Here is a 20902-nt window from a genome sequence, read left to right as displayed (position 1 = left end):
ACTTTGTGGTTCTGTCCAAAAAACAAAAAGAAAGTGCAAAACACAAAAGTATGCAAAGGTAGATGCGAGTCAGTGTCGGTCTTAAAGGGTTAACAGGAACATGAACAACACCTGCACTGTATTTGTCATTGTTCACAAGCTTACAAATCCCCCAAAACAGAGAGCCCCAGAATTTCTTCCCACAAATAAGTTTGTTTGTTTGCACGCTGAAAAAAAAAATCAAAGCCATTAGATTGACTATCAATTTATGGCTGAACACAATATCAGTTCTGGTATTATTAGATCTTAGTGGTGCACTTGACACTGTAAATCATAGAACACTTCTGGACAGGTTGGGAAATTGATTAGGACTTTCTGGAACAGTCCTTAATTAGTTCAGGTCTTATCTAGAAGGCCAAATTTACTTTAACAGTACTGGCAGCTATGAACCTGATAGGGTAGCTAAGACATGAAGAGTCCCATAGAGAACAGCCTTCTTTCATCTTAAATATATAGTCAGAATCAAAGTTTTGGTGCCTCAACAAGACCTTGAGAGGTCCATCCATGATTTTATCTCCAGCAGTGTAGACTAATATAATAGTCTCTGAACTGGAATCCAAAAAAATAAGTATAAAAAAATGTATTATTATTATTATTATTTATTTATTTTTTTTTAAATATTGCATTTTGAGAGCATTGTGCCATTACTGGGCTTTCACACTCAACCGTTTTAAAACCGATCTCTAAAAGGAAATTCCACCAGTTTTACAAAATTAACATCATTCAATTGTTGAGGTATAAACAGAGTGCTGACAATGTACATTGAGAAACACAGCGACTTGGATTTTCTTTGGTGCAATAACACAAGGGTTGCAACGTCTACAAAACAGAGAGCCAATTTACTTGCTCTTTAAAGTGCAATGACATGCAAATTTCATGATATGATACTGTGATTTTTGCATCCCGATACAATACAATACAGCCCATTAGGTTTCCCTGATTTGAGTTGTCTCTTCCAATACATTTTACACAGACCACAAAAAGTTTCCAAGATGGCAGGGTTAATCTGGGACTGAAAATCTTCTTGTTGGTCATGCACAGGATCTCATCTCTAGAAACATCTTGAACAAATGGCACTGTGAATTACTAATTTTAGCAACACACAGAGGTGTAAGTAACGAATTACATTTACTCTCATTACTGTAATTGAATACAGTTTTCCCGGTAACAAGTAGAATTAAATCATAGTACTTTTACTCTTACTATACAGCCTAGTTTAGTTGCCGTTTTGGAGATAAATGGTCATGTACGGCTGTGAAACAAGAAATGTAATACAGGCTCTTCATAAACTCTGCACAGTGATTGTGACGTGCTGTCGTTAACTAGCTTGATATGGTCCCTCCCCGCCCTCTGTCTGTCTGTCTGTCACTGAGAGAGGTCGTGTAGCTGTTTAACTGTAAAATGCAGTAATGTGTGATTCTGTGATCAACATGATTACCAGTAAAATATATTACAGTAAATTGCTGATGTTGCTGCTGATTTTAATGGTAGAAATGTTCTGAACAGATATCAGTGAAAATATACAGTTTAAAGGCTGTGAACATGTTTACTGTCTGTAAAGGTTTACACCTATTAACATAAGCTAGAGTCCAGCGTGCTGATGGGCAGCAATTAAGCAATAAGTTTTCTCTCTTAAATAAACTTAAACAGTAACAACCCCTGCCCAGTCTTCCAGGGATTCTAAAATACTTCATTGGAAGCAGATAAACTAGTACGCCTTATATAATCATCTTACCATGAAATGCAAGCAGTTTAATGTAAACATTGATCCTTACACAGTTCACAGAAAGGTGTGTAAATGTGCACTAGCAGAGCGTACTGTGATCAGTCTCAGAACTTTAGCTTTAGTGTTTTTCTGTTCAGATTATTTCCAATGACGTAGCCGAGTCGAGGTTGTGACAGCAGAAATATGAAAAAGTAACTCGGTACTTTAGTTTTTCAACAAACTACCTATTTACTCTGAGTAATTTTATTTACTAATACACTACAGTAACAGTACAAAACCACCAATTTCCATCCGCTTTAGGCTGCTCTGTTTCTACACCGGATAGAACAGTCTCTCTTTCTCTTTTGGATCTCTTCATCCAGCCACTGTGACTTACTCATACTCGGCCATTTTCAAAGGAGGCTTAATGTACGTTAACACACTGTAAACAAACAGTAAGCTACTACTTATGTTACCCATGTTAAAAAGCTACAACTATAGGCTAACACAAAAGCACATTATAGTTTGAAGATTGGGTTGCACGCATCAATCTCAGCTAAGAGTGAAACAGTACCAAAAGTAATGTTTTAGGCCAGAACCTTATCATAACCTTATCTAAAACAATCTAGGCAATGTATTCATAACCCTTTGAACCCTCTCCTAAATTTGAGTTATATGTAATTTGGTAAATTTATATGAAACAGTCACACATGCCATAGTTTTTTCCCTGTAGACTACTCAGATGTCATTACTCAATATGTAAGTAAATTTTTATCTACTTTTTATCCAAAATTTACTAAGGACCCCTTTTAAATACAGTGGGCTGAAAATACAAGAATTTTAATAGCAGTTCATTACATGGCTTATTACTGAAAAAAAAAAAAACAAAAAAAAACAAAAAACATACAATTAGCATAATACAGCCATACTTTTGAGAGATTTTTCCTGCTCCTGAACTCAGATAACCAGCAATGTCTATGGAATGTTTTGTTCAGGACCAAAATGAATCCTTTTATTTTTGTTATTCAAACAGACATTTATTTTCAGCTGTATAAATGATAGCACAGATTTACAAACTTAAATCCAGTTACCTTTTTATTTAACAAAACTATTTAATAATCATCTGAAAGCAGATTTTTTTTGCCATTCTTCTATTATACATGTCTTCAGTTGTGCAACCATAGGGCCTTCATTGTTGTAGCAGCCATGCTGAGAGTTTGCATGGTCATGCTGAAATAAGCACCGACCTGAAAAAGAGGTCCTCTATAAAGTAGAAAATATTACACGAAATTTGTTCAGCGTTCATTCAGTCGGAGACATAAGGCTCATCCCACAGACCAACTTAAAAACTGTTATGTCTATGGTGAATAAACATAGATATAATGTCTGGGTAAGGTCTGAGTCATGTCTTTTTCCAAAACAGATTACTCCCTGACACTCGCTGGAACACTTTGACATGGCACTATAGTAGGAGAGTGTAATTCCTTTTGTTTGTTAGTTATAACGTTTTTGATTCAATTATGTCAAAATTGGTGGAATTTCCTTTTACCAGTCAACAAAAATGGAAAAGAAACAAAGAAAAAAAAATAAGTTACACACTGCCACCTAGTGTACAGATGTTGCAGTTGTTCAAACCTTTGCTAGTAATACTGGACTGAGAAACAAATGGGCGTAATCTTTTTTTCAAAAACACCTAAAAAACATATTAAAACATGTTTGGTTTTCATAATTCATTACCCTACAATCATTTTAATCACCCAGACCTAACAATGTAATCTCCAATTTCAGTTAGTTTGCTGTTGCTTGCTGTGTTCCTATACCATTTTTCAACCCTGCAGTTGGTTGCAACGTGATTTCCCCAAGTGGGTGTGCAACTCAGCAACTTTCAGTCTTATTGTTTAGTCTTTATGCTGTGATGCTTTGTCTTAATGCTAATCCTACATATTCCAACATAGGCTGCAAACATTATCCATATAAGCGCAGACTAGTTATAGGATCATCTATGCTATGTTGTTCATCATTGTTAATCAAGGAACTTTACTGCAATAAAAACTGTTTCGTCACTCAGCATTAAACTCTGTAGGCTCCTGCTTTTAGGAGCAGAGCTGGACACCTCTGGGGTAGATCTTTAACTACCAAAAATTACTAATGACTGGCATGCAAGCTTGCATTAGTCATGTGCAGCTCACTGGTTACACAGGTGTACAACAGGTGGAACGTAGTTCAAAGAAAATATTTCTTAAAAAAACATACTACTACTACAAAAAACAGATTACCTTAACAGTCACTAATAAACATTTTTTTCCTTTCCATATTCACACAAATGCCAAGAACACATCAAATGTGTAAATACCTTAAAGAATAGGTTGCTTTTTGATCAACTGTGTTTAATTTTACAGCAATGGAAACCTGGCTAGTTTCCAGAAATGTTGCTATCAAAATTAGGGTAGCATTAGCCTGCTAGTATTAAAGTGGCTGGGCTAGCAATGGCAGACCTTGAAATTCCAAACGATGCCACTAGAAATAGCAAGGTGACAATGTTTTACTACTGTTTGTTACTGTCTAGGTAATGTATAGCTACGTAACTTCAACTTGTAGACACTTCAAATTTTAGATAGTGGAGGAAGTACAACATGGGAGTTCACAATTTTACATTTTAATCAATCAATTAATTAATTGGTTCAGAAACTCTCTGTATGATTCAGTTATCACTCTAAAACCCACTTAAGCTTAAAAAAAATTAGCAACTCCTCCCCATGAGTGTTCTTACTGGAAAGTTAATCTGAAGGTTTGTGCTGTCAGGGCCCTTTAACTCCCTAAAGAGACCATGACTGAGTCTGTTTTAACCTGCTCTGTCACCTACTTTATGGATGGTTACATTTTTAATGTACATTATAGTGTACTGTTAATAGTTAATTGTTCTAACTACCTATGTAAGACCTAATTCATATCACCTCCCCATTCCTTCTCATGCTAAAGATCACAACTTGAACCAGGTCATTTGAAATAAAACTGTCATTACTTTAACCTTGAAAGGAACTTCTAAGATTACTCTCTTTATTGTTCTAATAGAATTTAGTTTAAAATCTGTCTTGTACAGCTACAATCATAAGAACAGTTCAAGGACACTGTGTACTCTGAAGTTGTTACATCCTTTACAGTGTTTTAAAAAACTTGATTTTTTGCTTTCCACAATTTTCTACATCATCATAATAAACATTTTTTCTCAACATTATTGGCAGGTGTCCTTAACATCAACAAAATAATAATATAAATATAAATAATTTTGAGTCTTGGTTCCTCTCAAGGTTTCTTCCTCCTGCCCATAGGGAGGTTTTCACTTGACACGGTCCCCATTGACTTGCTTATGGGGGCTTGGACCAGGATTGTTCTGTAAACCTGCTTTGCGGCAACACCTGTTGTAAAAACCCTATATAAATCAACTTTGACTTTGACTTGACTAAAAACTACCAGATTAAGATGCACATATGCCATCGTAGCTCTGCACAACTGCAGACAGAGTCAGTGACACTGAGGATTGTCTACATCCACCTTCACAACAACGCGATAAACAGCTGGTCATGCAAAGAGCATGAAGCATGGGTGAAATCGCCGTCTCTAGGAACCGCATACACTTCTTTGAGGTTCTCACCCACGGTGGAAAAAAGGCGTTCTGAGTTTCTAGAAGCAAAGTAGCCATGCCAAGCACTGGGGATTCCCGACAGGATGCTTTTCCCCGCAGTGCGGAGGAGATGCAGAAAGACAAGACATAATGAACAAATGCAAAGTAATCTAGAATTAAGAAGAATGTTTTTTTACTTGTGATAGTCATGCAGCTGAAATATCAAACGAAAGAGGTTAATGGACTAGTGTAGTTACAGATGATGCCTATATAAGGCTTAAGTTGATAATATTTCTAATGTTTGAATTCAGTGCAATGTGAAATTTATGCTTGCTGGTACTAAGATAAAGCAGTTAAAATACGGGAAGATATTGGAAACACTTTGTGCATATGATTAAATAACTGATACACTGCTTTTTCGGTTATTATATTAATGACTGCACTGATTTTGCTAATGTTGACTGTCTATTAACAAGAGTTTATTATGCATCCTACATTTTGTGGCACACTCCTATGTTAATTGTTACCCCTGTAGAGTAGAGGAGGGATGACACTGATTGTATGTTAATACCACAGGCTGCAGTATAAAGACCGGAAATGAAACTTTAAGGTTGGAAATGTACACTAAATACTCTGAAGACCAAGAGATTTTGCATGTGCCTTTTAAATAAGCTACCGTTACAACAGGTATGTATGTACTTAGTAATTAGGCATATTTAAATATGATTTTTGCATAACACCGTTAGAAGGAAATATTAATTTAAACTGGGCAGACTAGAGTTAATATATGTCCAGTAACATGTCCAGAACTTGATTAGAAGGATGTTACCTTAGCACCACAAAAAGGTACATCTCATGTATACTTAGCACCAAGTTCTGTACATTTAAGGTGAAAGGGATTAATCATCCAATGAAGTGGAAGAAAATACTAAGGCTTCTCAAAAAAGACAAGGTACAGATAGCTTTTCTCCAATACACCTATTTGTTGGACAAAGAAAACAAGAAACTTAAGCAAGATACACAGGACCACTGCATTTGCGCTAACCTCAAAGATACCCTGAGGGGAGATATGTCCTTGTCCAAAGTACAATTTATGGTATACATGCCACTATGATAAACATGTATGCCCCTAACGCACTACCCCCTTTATTCTGGATTAAGGTAGCAGCAGATTTGGAAGAATACAAATGCTCTTTTACAGTGCTGGTTGGTGACTGTAATTGTTGTTTAGACAATGAATTAGACAGGTCATTTTATACATAGCATACCAAAAGAAAACACTGCTGCTGAAGCAAAATGAATTGGAAATAAATAATAAGGCAGCTCATAAATCTAATCAAACTGAAGAAAGGAGTTCCTTTAATAATTTCAGGAGGCCTCTGAACATAATACAGCTAACAAGTGATAATGTATAGAGTTTGGTAGTATCTCTGGACTCATTAAAAGCATTTGATAGGACTGAATGACCCTTTCTTTTCAATGCTGTGGAAAAATTTAAAGTAGGTGCAGAATTTACTGATTGAGATTGAAAGTGCTTTATTTGCCCCCTAAAGCAGCTATTGTTACTTACTCCTACTGCTCAGATTGTTTTCAGTTAGAAATGCCCCTTGAGCCCCCTTCTATCTGTGTTAGCTATTGTGCCCTTAGCAGACAACATTAAAAGTACCTATAAAATTTCTCTTTATGTGGAGGACATCCTGCTGTGCTTGGTTATAACTGATACTACCATCCTATGTCTGCTTGAATGTTTACAACAATTTGGACACATCATAAACCAATAGTAACATGCATTAAAAAAAAAACTTTTGTAAGTGGGGAAACCTACCGGTTTCTTAGTTGGGCAGGATAAGTGTATTCAAAATGAATATATCAACTAGGTTGTTGTATCCCCTACAAATGTTACCAAATGCAATTTCCAACACTTTGTAATTTTAGATAAAATGTTTGCACAATTTTGTTTAACAGGGTAAACTCTACACAGAGCTGATAGGAATGTAAGGGGTGGCAGAGTGGCTATTTACATCAAATCTGTTTCAAGTAAAAACTCTTCATTATCCAAAGATAAATGTTTTGAGTTCTTAGCCCTAAAAGTGTGCACAGGACGCAATAACAGTTTCGTGGTAGCTGGGATCTATAGACCTCTCACACAGTTGATGACTTACCTGAGCTTTTCCATACATTAACTCAGAAATGCTACTCCTAGGTGATTTTAACCTAAACTGGTTAACTAATGCATCCGATCACCTGAAAGAAGTGTGTGGAAATCTATGTCTGATGCGACTAATTACAGAGCCAACACGACCTAACTTCCATGATCCCAGCAAGTCAACACTAATAGACTTAATTTTATCCAAAAGACCTGATAAAAGTACTTCTATAGGTGTCTTTGACCCTGGTTTTAGTGATCACTGCCCTATTGGATGCATTAGAAGCACCAGTTCAAAAAGGTCAGGCTCTCAGATGGTGGTTAGAAGAAATTCTAAACATTTTAATGATCAAGCCTTTTTAAATGACCTAGCAGTCAGTGACATCCACTACACTTCTGAAATCCCACATTTGGATTTAGCACTAGACTATTTTTGCAGAACTTTCCTGTCAGTGGTAAATAAGCATGCCCCCCATAAAAACATGAGAATCAGAGATATATCAAACACCTGGTTCAATTCAGAAATATTTTCCTTGCTCAATGCAGGAAATAAAGCATGGGCCCTAGCTAGAAGAAATTTTATTGACTTCTCTAAAGCCTTTGATACAGTTGATCATTCCCTACTCTTAAAAAGTCTACAAAACATTGGGTTTCGATCGCAGGGCTACTAACTGGATTAGAGACTCTCTCTCTGTTAGACAATGTGTGGCCGTAGGACAGAATAAACCAGAGCTACTTCCAATAACAAAAGGGGTCCCCTCAAGGTTCGATCCTTGGACCAGTATTATTTAATATGTATATTAATGATATTGCCACCTCAATTTTTGACTGCAAAGTACACTTATATGCTGATGACATCTTGTACTGCTCGACTGACTATATTGGTACTGCAGTTGATAAACTACAGCATTCTTTTAATGTCCTACAGTCAGCTTTTTACAATCATAAACTAATTTTAAATTATGAGAAAAGTAAATTCATACCGTTTTCCAGAAACTTTAACATTGATTTTAGCACTTTTAAAATCACAACCCTGAAGGGATCCAAGTTAACAAACTTACATGTAAACTTGGCTCCCTGTATTATAACAAAGTTCGTTTTCCAAAGCACCAAAGGAAAAAGATAACTGAAGCAACATTATTGCCTGTTCTGGATTATAGTGACGTGTTATACAGATAACTACTGTGAAATCTCTAGACTCTTTATACCACACTGCCTTAAGATTTATTACAGGTGACCCCTACAATACCCATCATTGTATACTACATGAAAAGGTTGGCTGGTCATCTAGGTCTGTACGTCGGGAGACACATTGCCTTCTTTTTATCTATAAAGCGCTTACTGGCCATATGCCTTCGAACATCACAGAAATGCTCAATGTAAATAATGCAGTTTATCAGACCCGTCCTAGTGACTGGATCAGCCTTCAGGTGCCGAGAGCTTTTACAGAGCGTGGAAAATATGCTTTTAGCTACAGCACACCAGCGAGCTGGAATTCATTACAGGAAACTCAAAAAGTTTGCTCTGTGGTGTCACATGAACATTTTAAATTTTTTTGTCTTTAACCACCTTCACAGAGCCTGCAACTGCTTTATTTGATTTTACTTAACTTTTAATATCGGTAAGTTACAGAAAGGTAAAGAACAAGGGAGACTGAGAGTCACAAACTAGGCTATACTATTGGGCAGCACAAATGCGATATCTATACGAATGGGTGAATTCAGATGTTGCAAATACATGGAGTGACATGGAGTCTAGAAACTAGGGTCTACGGGCACGAAGAGGGTCTGGACCAGCTTGTTAAACTATGTGAAGGGGGAACAATGGAGTCATTCAAGGGTTTGAAGAGCAAATACTCCTTACAACAGTCTCATTTCTGCTGTTTACAAATAAGACATTATATACCAAATGTACATACTCCAAATGTGTCTTTCTTGGAAGACATTCTTAAAACAACCCATACCAAAATTATTTAGTTCTTATGTTTACAATACCTTTGGTTTACATACCAATTACTTGATCACATTCAAAAGAACATCATATCATGTTCATAAAGTTGTTAACTGTAACTCCTGCTGTTCTTTGTTTTGGAAAGGTTGCTCTAGAACTAAGGAAAAAAAGTACTTCTGTACATATTTAAAACTGGAAGAATATGTAATTTTACCATAACCACCAAATAAAGAATGAAAACACAAAACAAATCTATGTTGAATAATAAATTGTTAAAAATGTTTCATGCATTATTGTGATCCCCAAGAAACTACTAAAATGGCATGAGCATCCCTAAACCTTAAGAATGCAAATGCGATGATTTCTGATTATGCATACCATAAATGCCCCCTTGCAGTCTCATTTCTAAACCTAACCCCTATTCCCCTGCAAGCTGTCGCTATGTTACGAAAACAACAGACTGAGATTAGGCAGAGCAGAAACAAAAAATAAGCTCCCACTGTTACATTAATAATTAGAAAGAATGTTTTTATGTGATACCCACACATTATTTCACTTGCACGGAGTCCTTATTAGAGATGCACCATTACTACTTTTTGCCTTCCAATACAGAGTACTGAAACCGATGCTAACTAGCTAACCTTAAAGTCCTGATATTTATACAATTACATTTAAAAAAAAAATTATTTTGGTAAAATCTATATTCCTTGTCACAAATAAAATATACTCAGCTTGACTAGATGGCACTTACTTGTTGGATTATATACATTAGATGCTTTAAAAAAAACTATATGAATTTATTATTATATAATTAGCAATAAGAGAGAAGAGAGGGAAAAGTTCTCTTTGGGTGCTATTTTTCCTTACAATGCCCTGCATGTACCTCTCCGCCCTTGCAGGCAGAGAAGGGTCTGACTGCAGAGTCATAGATTTACACATCCACAGTTTCACTCCAGCAGAAACTAAAATCCGGATAAGAAACGTTTATGAGTGAAATAAATTTGTAGTCGTTAGCCACCGCGCATATATGACTGTTAGCATACAACAGAGCGTGTAAAGTAGGCCATGCAATAAAATAACTATCTACCTCGCTATCCTACCTCATAAACTGGTATGCAGAGTACAGAGTAGTTTGTTGACACCACCAATTTCCATATATATATGTGTATATATATATATATATATATATATATATATATATATGTGTGTATGTAACAATCATTCCACTGCTAAGAAGATCATCGACAAGTGGAGAAGATTTATAACCAGGCCTGGTCAACTTGCAATCATAGAATCAACTATAAATTCTGATTCAAACCAGAGAACGCATGAAAAGACTGAGACCATCTGTATGGAAGATGAAGGGGTTTGAAATGAGCTGTACATGCAAGAAACCCCCTTCTGAATGGGCAAAGATTTCTCTCAATAGATGTCAGAGACCGGTAGGCAGTTATAGGAAACGCCTACATAAACTGGTTTCTGTTTACTAGAGGTGTACTTACTTTTTCAACTGACAAAAATAACAGTCAATTTTTTAAAAATAAATGACTGCTAAGTCAAATTGTTTTTCATAGGGTGTACTTACTGCTTCACATGACTATCTGATCAGTCACTTTAATTTGTAAAGATTTATTCAACTTTGCGGTTGAGCTATTAAAGACTAAAGCTACTTATTAACAGTATACTGACAATAACTACTCTACTGTGCTGTACTAAATAGTTGTACAGTTCTTGTATAATGTACCAAATAGTTAACCGCATTGCGTTTGCATAGTTTGTATTTATCGTGCCTGCACAGTCATCTGGTGCTATGTTGTACAGCACCTACAGAAACTACATTCCATTCCTTTCTCAACACATTTGAAATGAAAAGATGACATTAAAGCTGACTAACATTTCAAACCAGAGGATCACTTTGGAGTTTTGAAAGTTTTATCAGTGTTATATCCAACAACACAGACTGTAAAGAAAAATATTATCTTTACTCTTTCTATCTCTACTAAGCAGCACAAAGGAAGGTCAAAGATTTTTTTTAACCCTTCCACTCGAAAACTAGACAAACTGAGGTACCCTGTAGAGGTGGGAACTGCTGCAGAGCCCAAAATTCTATTGCAATATTTAAAGGTTTGTGATATGCTAAGTATGTTAATACATACTGCAACATATAATTTATTACTTTTAACTCAAATAGTTCCTCTGAAAGAAATCTTTGTTTTATCTATCTAGGTGTACAGGGCTCCAGAGAAAAATAAAGCTTTTCAACACACCTAAGGTCAGCTCTGTGATTTAAAAGGGAACTCCACCAACTTTTCAAAACTTCTGCATAATTAAGTGTCAGCATCATGCAGAGTGGTTTGGTATGAAACGCTTTGTTCTCGAGAGACGTACAGAGTCAGAATTGTTCACAGTGATGATGATAGAAACCAGACATCTGAGGAGTTAAATGTCTCTAAAAGCTTCCTCCCAAAAAATATTATGTGAAATGGTTATGAATACACTGCCTGTTACACAAAACCTCAGAAGACATGTGTAAGTTCACTGGTGGTTTTGGATAGTAAATAAAATGGCTACATTTGCACTGTGGACATCAGGAGTCCTGGTTTCTGTTACCATCACTGTAAAGACACCAGTCTGGTGCTCCACAGGGTTGTGCACTCTCGCTATTGCTCTTCTCACGGTACACGAAAACTGTACCTTCACTGACCCCTCAGTCAAAATCTTGAAGTACGCAGATGACACTACAGTCATTGGTCTCATCCGAGACGGTGACAAGTCTGCTTTCAGACAGGCAGTTGATCAGGTGGTCCTTTGGAGCAGCCACAACCTGGTGCTGAATACAAAGAAAACAGTGGAGATGACAGTGGACTTCAGGAGGAGCCCACCAACCCTGCCAGCACTCACCAGCCACCAACTGTGATGGCGGTGGAGTCCTGCAAGTTCCTGGGCACAACAATCACCAGGGACCTGAAGTGGGACAGCAACATCAGCTCCATCATCAAGAGAGCCCAGCAGAGAATGTACTTCCTGCATCAGCTGAGTAAGTTCAACCTGCCCCAGGAGCTGATGGTGCGGTTCTACACAGCCATCATAGAGTCCGTCATCACCACGTCCATTACAGTGTGGGGTAGCTCAGCCACCAAGCATGACCTCCACAGACTGCAGCGCATCATCAGATCTGCAGAGAGGACAACTGGGGTTAAGTTGCCCACACTGCTGGAACTGCAGAGAAAATCTCTACTGACTCGTCACACCCCGGACACCACCTGTTCCAGCTCCTTCCCTCAGGTCGGCGCTTCAGCCAGATGAGGATCAGGACATCCAGGCTACAGAGAAGCTTCTTCCCACAAGCCATTACTCTCTTGAACAGTTAAAATATTACACATTAAAATATTCCAGCTTCTAAACTGCACTTCTAAATATACTGGTATATATTATCACACTCAACAGTACATCCTCTGAAACCACCGCCACAAACCAGTGTTTCTTCTGGCACCTCACTTACCTGCCTCATTACCCCACTTATCAGACTGTTACCTCACTGATCCCTTTCTTTGCCACTATACACCCTTTAACTGCTGCTGCACTCAGCACTTTAACTTAAGACTCATACTTTGCACATTGTAAGGTTACAGGTATGACTCTGTGTGTGTGTGTGTGTGTATGTGTGTGTGTGTGTGAGAATGAGTGACTACTTGTTTTATTTTGCTATTTTATTTTAATTTTATTTTATTTACTACATGTAAATGTTTGTCAGATACTGTGCACTGTGAGCTCCAAATTCCTTGTATGTGCAAGCATACCTGGCCAATAAAGCTTTATTTCTGATTCTAAAAGTTCTCGGCAAATTAACCATTTCACATTAAAACAATGACTGTTTATATATCTCTAACGCTGAATTGTACAGAAAAACATGATTTGGGAAATGAATTTGGTTAAGGATAGTTCTTCACATGCTACCATGTAGGCTGTGTTGAATTCAATTTTAAGCTCCTTAAATTCTTTCTCAGTTGTGTTTTCACTTGCATGAGACACTACATGAGCTAAGGGAGTTTCCTTAGGAGCACTCTTTGCGATGATGAAATTGTGTGCGTTTTTATGCATTGGACTCTTGCCATGTTTTTTCACTCTAAATGATTAGTTCCTGTTAAGAAATCCATTTTTCCAATTATATCGTTGCTTGCTTTCAAACAGAATTCACAACAGAGTCTGCTTTATGTTATCACACCTGAAATATTCTGAAATGTCTTTCTGTGGTTGTACTTCTGCATGAAGTGCTTGAAGTGGATGGTTGTTCAGGTACATCTTTGTGTGCGTCTTTCACCTTTCAAGCCTATCAGTTATGTTTTAAGATGAAAAATGGTAAAAGAAAATGCATGAAAACAAAAAAGTAATAAATACAGAACAATAGAAATAAATAGTTACCCATAAAAAATAACAATCCAAAGTTGCTACCTGTCGCCACTGGTGAATTAATTAACTTTATTACTTGTAAATTAATAATTGTGGTCACAGTTGTGACCATTTTATTCACAGTCTGGAGTCCTTTATCAATGTCACTTCAATCTTTATCGAAGCAAAACAAAACTGTACACAAAACAATGAAAGCTTTTTCAGATGCTAGTATTTGTTAAGTAGACAAACATTTAAAACATGATTTATTCTTGCATATTTAACACTACTATTTAACAATACTTTTAACAAGAGCAACTTACAAAGGAAGCATCTCATGCTTTGAATTCAATTCATGAATGCCTTGTCATTTAGCTGATGAGTTAAATATGGTGTGTTCAATGAAGCACAATGCTGAAGTAGTGCAGTGCAATGGTCCATGAGGACTGAAGTCTGACATGTGCTTTTCATTTTTGCATATGGCAAATATTTCAACTTCAGATACATAGTGTAGAATTGGTTGTACTGAAGAGCTCAGTGACTTTAAACATGGCATTGTCATAGGATACCACCTCTGCCACAAGTCAGTTTGTAAAAATTCTGACCTGCTAGATCTGCCCGGACGACTGTAAGTGCTATTATAATGAAATGAAAGCACCTAGAAGCAACAACAGCTTAACCACGAAGTGGCAGACCACGCAAACTCACAGTCGCAGAGTGCCAAAGCACACAGTGCTTATCCTTTATTGAATCACTCATTAACAAGTTCCAAATTGCCTCTGGCACACAGATGCCCTAAACCACAACCTCATCGAACACCTTTGGGGTGAACTAGAACGGAGATTGCAAGCCAGGCCCACTTGTCCAACATCAGTGTCTGACCTCATTGCTATTCTGGAAGAATGGGCAAAAATTCCCACAGATACACATCAAAAACTTGTAGAAAGCTTCCCAGAAGAGTGGAAGCCGTTATAGCTGCAAAGTGGGGGACTAACTCCATATTAATGCCTATGGATTTAGACTGTGATGTCATAAAAGCTCCTGTAGGTGTATAACATGTAGGTTGTCAATACTTTTGTCTATATAGCATATATCATAAACTCCCAAAAGGAATTTACAGTCAGCTCCATAATAAATGGCACAATCAGATTAAAAACATACTTATTTAGGCTAGCATATGCCTGGACTCCTGTTGCCTGTGTGCTATATAAATAAAGCTCATGGCATGACACAGTCATTCACTAACACAGGGAAGAATGAATACACTAATGAAATGCGACAAAAGGGTGCCGACCTTCAGAAATAAAATTGGCAATTCAAAAATGAAGTTGCTGGTGCTCTGATGTGTGTTTGGGATTACTTAGATCATGAGACGCAGAAAATGCAACCAATTTGTAAGATATATCTAGTTAAAACAGCTTGCACGTCTGTTTGTGGCCGCAGGTATCAAAATTGCTCTATAAATAGAATAATAATTATCAAGAAAGCCTTCCAAAAAAGAATGGCAGCTGTGATAAAGGAATAAGGCGGACATACAGAGAACTGAATGTTTAGCTGTTGAGGCTTCTGTATAAATTTTCTGTTAAATATGTTTTCTGCTTTTTTCCTGATGTGGAAAAATGAATAACTGAATGGCCGTATTAACTAGAAATTAAATAAATGAAAGGTGGTCTCTGACTTTACACTACTGAATATCCATCATATTTCTACTTTGTGTTTCAGGATTACCTTAAGAAAAATAGCTTTCACTGTTTTGAGCAGCACAGACAGAAAGAAGATTTAGTGGGAGTACTCACCTGACCTCCAGCTGTCTTCCACCACATGTTGTATCAGTCCCCCCAAGAAAGGGACCCTCACTAGTTCTAGCTGCTCCAAATTGCGGGCAGAAGCCAAGCCTGTCACTAATGGCACATACTTCAAGGAGTTGGTAGGACCAGCACAGTTCCTCATGACGAACGAACGCAGGCTCACACACAAAAAGTCTTTGAAGGGCTGAGGCTTTGTAAGACGCACCCACTTCATGTACAAGTGTTTGAGCATGGACAAACAAGGAATTTCTGGAACATTAACTCCTGAGGGACGAAGAATTTTAAACGTTTATACAAATGCCACATTTAGTAAGCCAGTAATGACAAACCATCAAAACATGAACTACACATATGGCAACAGCTTTAAACTTAACAACAGCTTTAAACTTACCAACAAGATGGAGGGTCTGGATTTTAGCTGCAAATGGAATAGTGAGTTTGTTCTCTGGTGGAATAGGAAAGGCCCCATTGCGGTTCCTGAACTTCCCAAGGATGTGGACCTGAGGCATGTAGTTCCATATTGCTTCCACCAGTTCCAAATGAGATGTCTCCACCCCCTTTGAACAATAAAAAAGATTGAATAAAACAATGTTAGAATTAAAAAAACAAGAAAATCAAAGGTAAATCTGATTGATAAAAATGAAATACGTGATACGCTACAATCTAAAAGTAAAGTAAGGCTTGCTACTGATTAGAGCAAAGTTCATAAGTTTACATGTGCAGCCCTCACCAAAAGATTAGGACATGTCTGAAGAGCTTCTACAACACCAGGAATACTGAATGCCTCATATCCTCTGACTCTTCTGCGTTCTAAGTAACGTGGGTGCAAGCCATACAACTGCTCCAAATCAGGCATCTTCTTCAAGAGTGTGAGAAAACTTGAATCTGTAAATCCTTTGTCAGAAGCATATTTCAGAATGTGTTAGAATTATTACAAGCTTTTTGCACTGCTAAAGATGTCATTAACTAGATGGAATGTTTTAAGAATACTGTTAAGAGTGCAGTATGTCTTATGAGCCTTTGAGACTTATTAAATGAATAATACATATGTGGCTCTGCCAACCTGAAGGCATGTACTCCCACCACCGACTGGCACATAGGTCCACCACTTTGACCACCCGCAAGTACAGAGTAACTGCTTCCTGGAGCTTCCGTGACAAACACTCCATACACATAATGTCCTGCATTGGCAGATATCTACAAAAAAAAAGACAACTTACATAATTAGTTCTACTCAGTATGTACTTTTCTCAAAGAAAAAAACTTGTTTGACTCAACTTGGAATTCCAGTAAAATCAGAAAACACTCCATGGCATTTATACATGAGGAATTTACAGTTTTATTTCAAAGGTTTGACTATAATTGGATTCTTCTCACCTTTTAACACCACTCAAACTCAAGGTTTGACGAAAAAATAATGATGTATTGAATCTAATTAGAGAAATGCCATTGAAGTCAACATAAGTACAAGCACTGTAATATGTATAAAGTACTAACCGGAATATATGGCAGAGCACCTCATGTGAAAGTTCATTCATGTAATCTTTGGGCTCCACCTCCTGCAAAATGCTGCAAGCCCTCATTCCTCCTCCAGCACTTCGTATCTTGGTGGATTTCCGCCGAGGGCCCATCATGTCCAGGGTGGTGAGATATTCACCCAAGAAACACAAGCTATTAACTCTCCCCCCAGTGTCCCCTCAGTCCCTTTCGGCATCTACACTGACATAAAACTGTACATCTCAACTGTCTGAAGAAATTGTTTCTATAAGAGAATGAAACACACAACAAAAAAACTACTGAAAAGGTTACCATAAAATTACTGATCGACAGACTGCTGAGATGCACCACCATCAAACTGTCCAGCAGACAGTGGTAATACACAAAATAGAAAATAGTCACTTGAATTGGAGACTGTGTTAGTTGGAATAAGTGATAAGCCCCTCATGTCACAATATCCAGGTGTGTAAAATTCCAGTTCTGGAAGGCCAGTGCCCTGAACAGTTGTAATTTGCTACACCAAACAAACCTATTAAACAGACTGGTCCAAAAGGTGCACTTGAACAGGGAAATCACCAAGCTGTGCTAGACAACTGTCCTACAGGACCAGAACAACATAGCCCTTTATTATGGTATAAGCAGACCTATTCTCATCAGATCAGTAAGCTTATGGCATGGGAGTAATAAAATCACCCCTGCTGAAAAAGGACCATTGGAAAACATTTGGATTAAAACCTAATAGTTTTGCTTTCTAACTGACTGATTTTTTTATGGGAACTGGCCTAATGGTTTCCAATAAAGACCACTAGTTTCCTGTAGAACACCTTCAGATCCTATTAGAAAACCATCAAACGCATATACAATAAGCAACAAGTCACCTGTTACACCATTAAGATCCTTTACACTGTGATCAAAAAAGACAGCACGCTACAAAACAATCGGGAACAAACAGTAACACTTCATGGTTTCTATTGGTTTTTCTAGCAGGGACTTCAAGTCTTGACAAAGAAAGCAGCCAAATAATTATATGAACCTGTAAAACATGTAAACAAAAGCTGACATAACGTTGCTAGCTACAGAGACATGATGAACGCCAGCCAAATCGCTAAAACCTCAGCCTTCACTAATGTCTGATATTGCCAATCTGCGGTAAAACAGCTAACGACAGTAGTTAAATCCCAAAATAAATCTTAAGGCATTACGTAACCTATCGGTTATAAACTTAGCTAGCTTACTTGCTTGCTTGCTTGCTGACATGCAGTTCACGACACAACTAAGCTGACAAACGTACTACCAAAACATCTAACATTAATATTGAAACTGAAACAGCTCATTTAATTCCCTGCAAAGTGGACAATCTTTGCACTTTCTCAACAGCTTGCGGGCAGCATCTGGCAAAATAGCTTTTTGCTAGCTGAAAGGTAGCTAGCTCAATTAGTTAGCTAACCTACCTATCACTTGTAATATGGGGACAGTAAAGCTAGCTAGTTAGCTAGCTAGTTTCTTATAAGTTTTACTTTTCAGACACACTAGCAAGCGTTACATACACAGTAACAAAAGTGCAAGCTGGTACCTTATTTGTCAAGTGTGGAACCGTAAGAATTCAGTTTATCTTACCTGTTTTCGACAGACTCAGAACTGTAGGCCCCTGGCATCTGTAATGAGTTTGATATGACGAAAACACTGTCTTGTTTTATCTTCTATGTAATAAGATAGCTAACATTAGGGGGTCAATATTAGCACTATCCCATCAAAATCTTAAAGACATTAGGAAAGTCAGCATCGCGATTTTAGCAACACTTGGAAGAACAAAAAAAAATCTTATTTTGTCAAATTAAAAGTCCCATCCCCAGATTTCTGGAATGAATGCAGACACTCCAACTCAAACCATTTAAAAAATGAAAATTGATTTTAAATGTTAACTAAATGGCCACTGAAAACCTACAAATCCCCAGTTGTTGAGACGGAATAAGGACACCTCATCTCAAAAGAATACTGCTGGGAAATACAGTTTTGCTCTGGTTCTTCCAATAAATCCAAAATATAGTAAGTGTCAGGTTAAATTTCTTAATAGACAACCTGAAATCAAAATTGACCTTTGTTTACCTTTTTCAATGTCTCAGGTCATAATAGGCATGATTCAAATTGTGGTGTAGACATAGAGCAAGACACAGGGGAGGCCATGATTCTGGTACGGGAAGTGCCCTTTTATTAAACTACTATCAGAAAGGCACATACAAAGCACTATACCCACGGGGGTAACCACTACCAGCCCTAGCCTTCCACTCTGTGGTGACCAAACCCCAACACAAAATGCACACACCCCCTGAAGCAGAATAACACAAATAACACATTATTTAAACTAACAAACATCAATGTTAACACATTAAATATCCCACGCAAGTGTCATGAGCTTCTTTATATGGCCCTCGGCATGGCCATGCTATAAAAACCTCTACTGTCTGAGCCAGTAGCAGGACTTTACAATATCATAAAATGTAAAAAAATTCTTGTAATCTTCTATGAAATGTAATGTCTTTTACTAGCTTCCAAAATGTCCTCTTATGAACAAAAATGCTTAGCTATCTCAGGGTGCTTTCACACCTACCTTGTTTGGTCCAGATATTGCAACTTTTCAACTGGTTCAACAGATCAAACTGAACCATGGTTCGGTTCATTTGCAACTGGAAAACACTTTTGGACCATCTGAACTTTCGGACCAATCACAGAAAGTTGGGGCAGGCTATTGTAACCCGTTAAACAAAAGAAGAAGAAAAAGAACCTGGAGAGAAACACAATGAGTTGCAGTAGCATATGGGGAGAGGAGGAGACTAAATCTAACTGTAATTTGGTCCAACAAAAGGTTCAAAAGTAAACTTGAACATGTAAAAATGCCAAAACTTTTATTTTCTGAGAGGAAGATGTTTTTCATTATTCTCTATTCAAATGGAAAAAGCCAAATGAATAACACACCAATGGCAGACGCACGCCCCTCTACAAAACAATCACTGTTCAAGTATAGGAAGACGCTGCCCACATAGGTGATGATGACAAGAGGGGAACAGACCTACTCGGTAACTATCATTTTGCATTAGCATAAGAGCCCATCCGTGGCTGAATCTTAAATGGCTCCTTACTCCCTTACAGTGCACTAAATGTTAGATGTTGTGCAGCTTTGTTCAAATATAAATGGCTTTTATTTTGAAATTTCATGTGTGTAGAAGCTGTTCTACAATGACCTATGAAGCAAATACAAGCTAAGAGTAGCAGCATGCACAAAGAGAAAAATCACGGCTAAATATGCAGGAAAGCATTCCAGCAGGGAAGAATGCAAAACGCACATGTAATTACTACTGAACTGGCATTTTGTTATGTCTCAATTACAGTTTGTATTGTCCTAAAATGCTTACACATGTGCGGTGCAGATTGGGTAGTAAAAGTAATATTCTCTATGCATGCGTGACATTGGTGTGCATGTGTAATGCAAATCAGGCAGGGGACACAGATCGGGTAGCAACAACCCTCCCTAAAACCGTAGCAGAGTCCAAAACTCTGCCCTATTCACTATCTAGTGCACATTTTGAAGCAGTGTCTGAAAACATAGTGCAGAAGATTCAGTGCACTTTAACAATCCTACAATACACACCAATATGTAGCTAGTGTACAATGCACCCTAGTGGATAGGTGATACCCATAACGCACTGCGCTGTTTGGTTTGAACCAGAGCCGTGTAGAGAGAGAGTCGC

At 37.5% G+C, this 20902-nt stretch overlaps 1 protein-coding gene across 2 annotated transcripts in view; it reads right to left on the bottom strand.

The window, feature by feature from the left end:
- fbxo38 (F-box protein 38) overlaps nucleotides 1–18969 on the bottom strand; it is a 48753-nt gene extending 29784 nt beyond the window's left edge. For both annotated transcript variants that reach the window (XR_005007184.1, XM_036569162.1), the window contains exons 1-6: nucleotides 18774–18969; nucleotides 17157–17421; nucleotides 16723–16856; nucleotides 16390–16553; nucleotides 16051–16216; nucleotides 15648–15923 (exon numbers count right to left, since the gene is read on the bottom strand). Coding sequence is in view for 1 of the 2 variants with exons in the window: in XM_036569162.1 (XP_036425055.1) it covers nucleotides 15648–15923; nucleotides 16051–16216; nucleotides 16390–16553; nucleotides 16723–16856; nucleotides 17157–17293 (877 nt within the window). In the remaining variant the exon portion in view is untranslated. The remainder of the gene's footprint in view (nucleotides 1–15647; nucleotides 15924–16050; nucleotides 16217–16389; nucleotides 16554–16722; nucleotides 16857–17156; nucleotides 17422–18773) is intronic.
- Between the last annotated feature and the right edge of the window lie 1933 nt (nucleotides 18970–20902).

Source organism: Colossoma macropomum, unplaced genomic scaffold (genome assembly GCF_904425465.1).
Source record: "Colossoma macropomum unplaced genomic scaffold, Colossoma_macropomum, whole genome shotgun sequence".
Lineage (NCBI taxonomy): Eukaryota > Metazoa > Chordata > Actinopteri > Characiformes > Serrasalmidae > Colossoma > Colossoma macropomum.
Note: the sequence above shows the minus strand (reverse complement) of the source record. Positions and strands in the feature narration are given on the sequence as shown.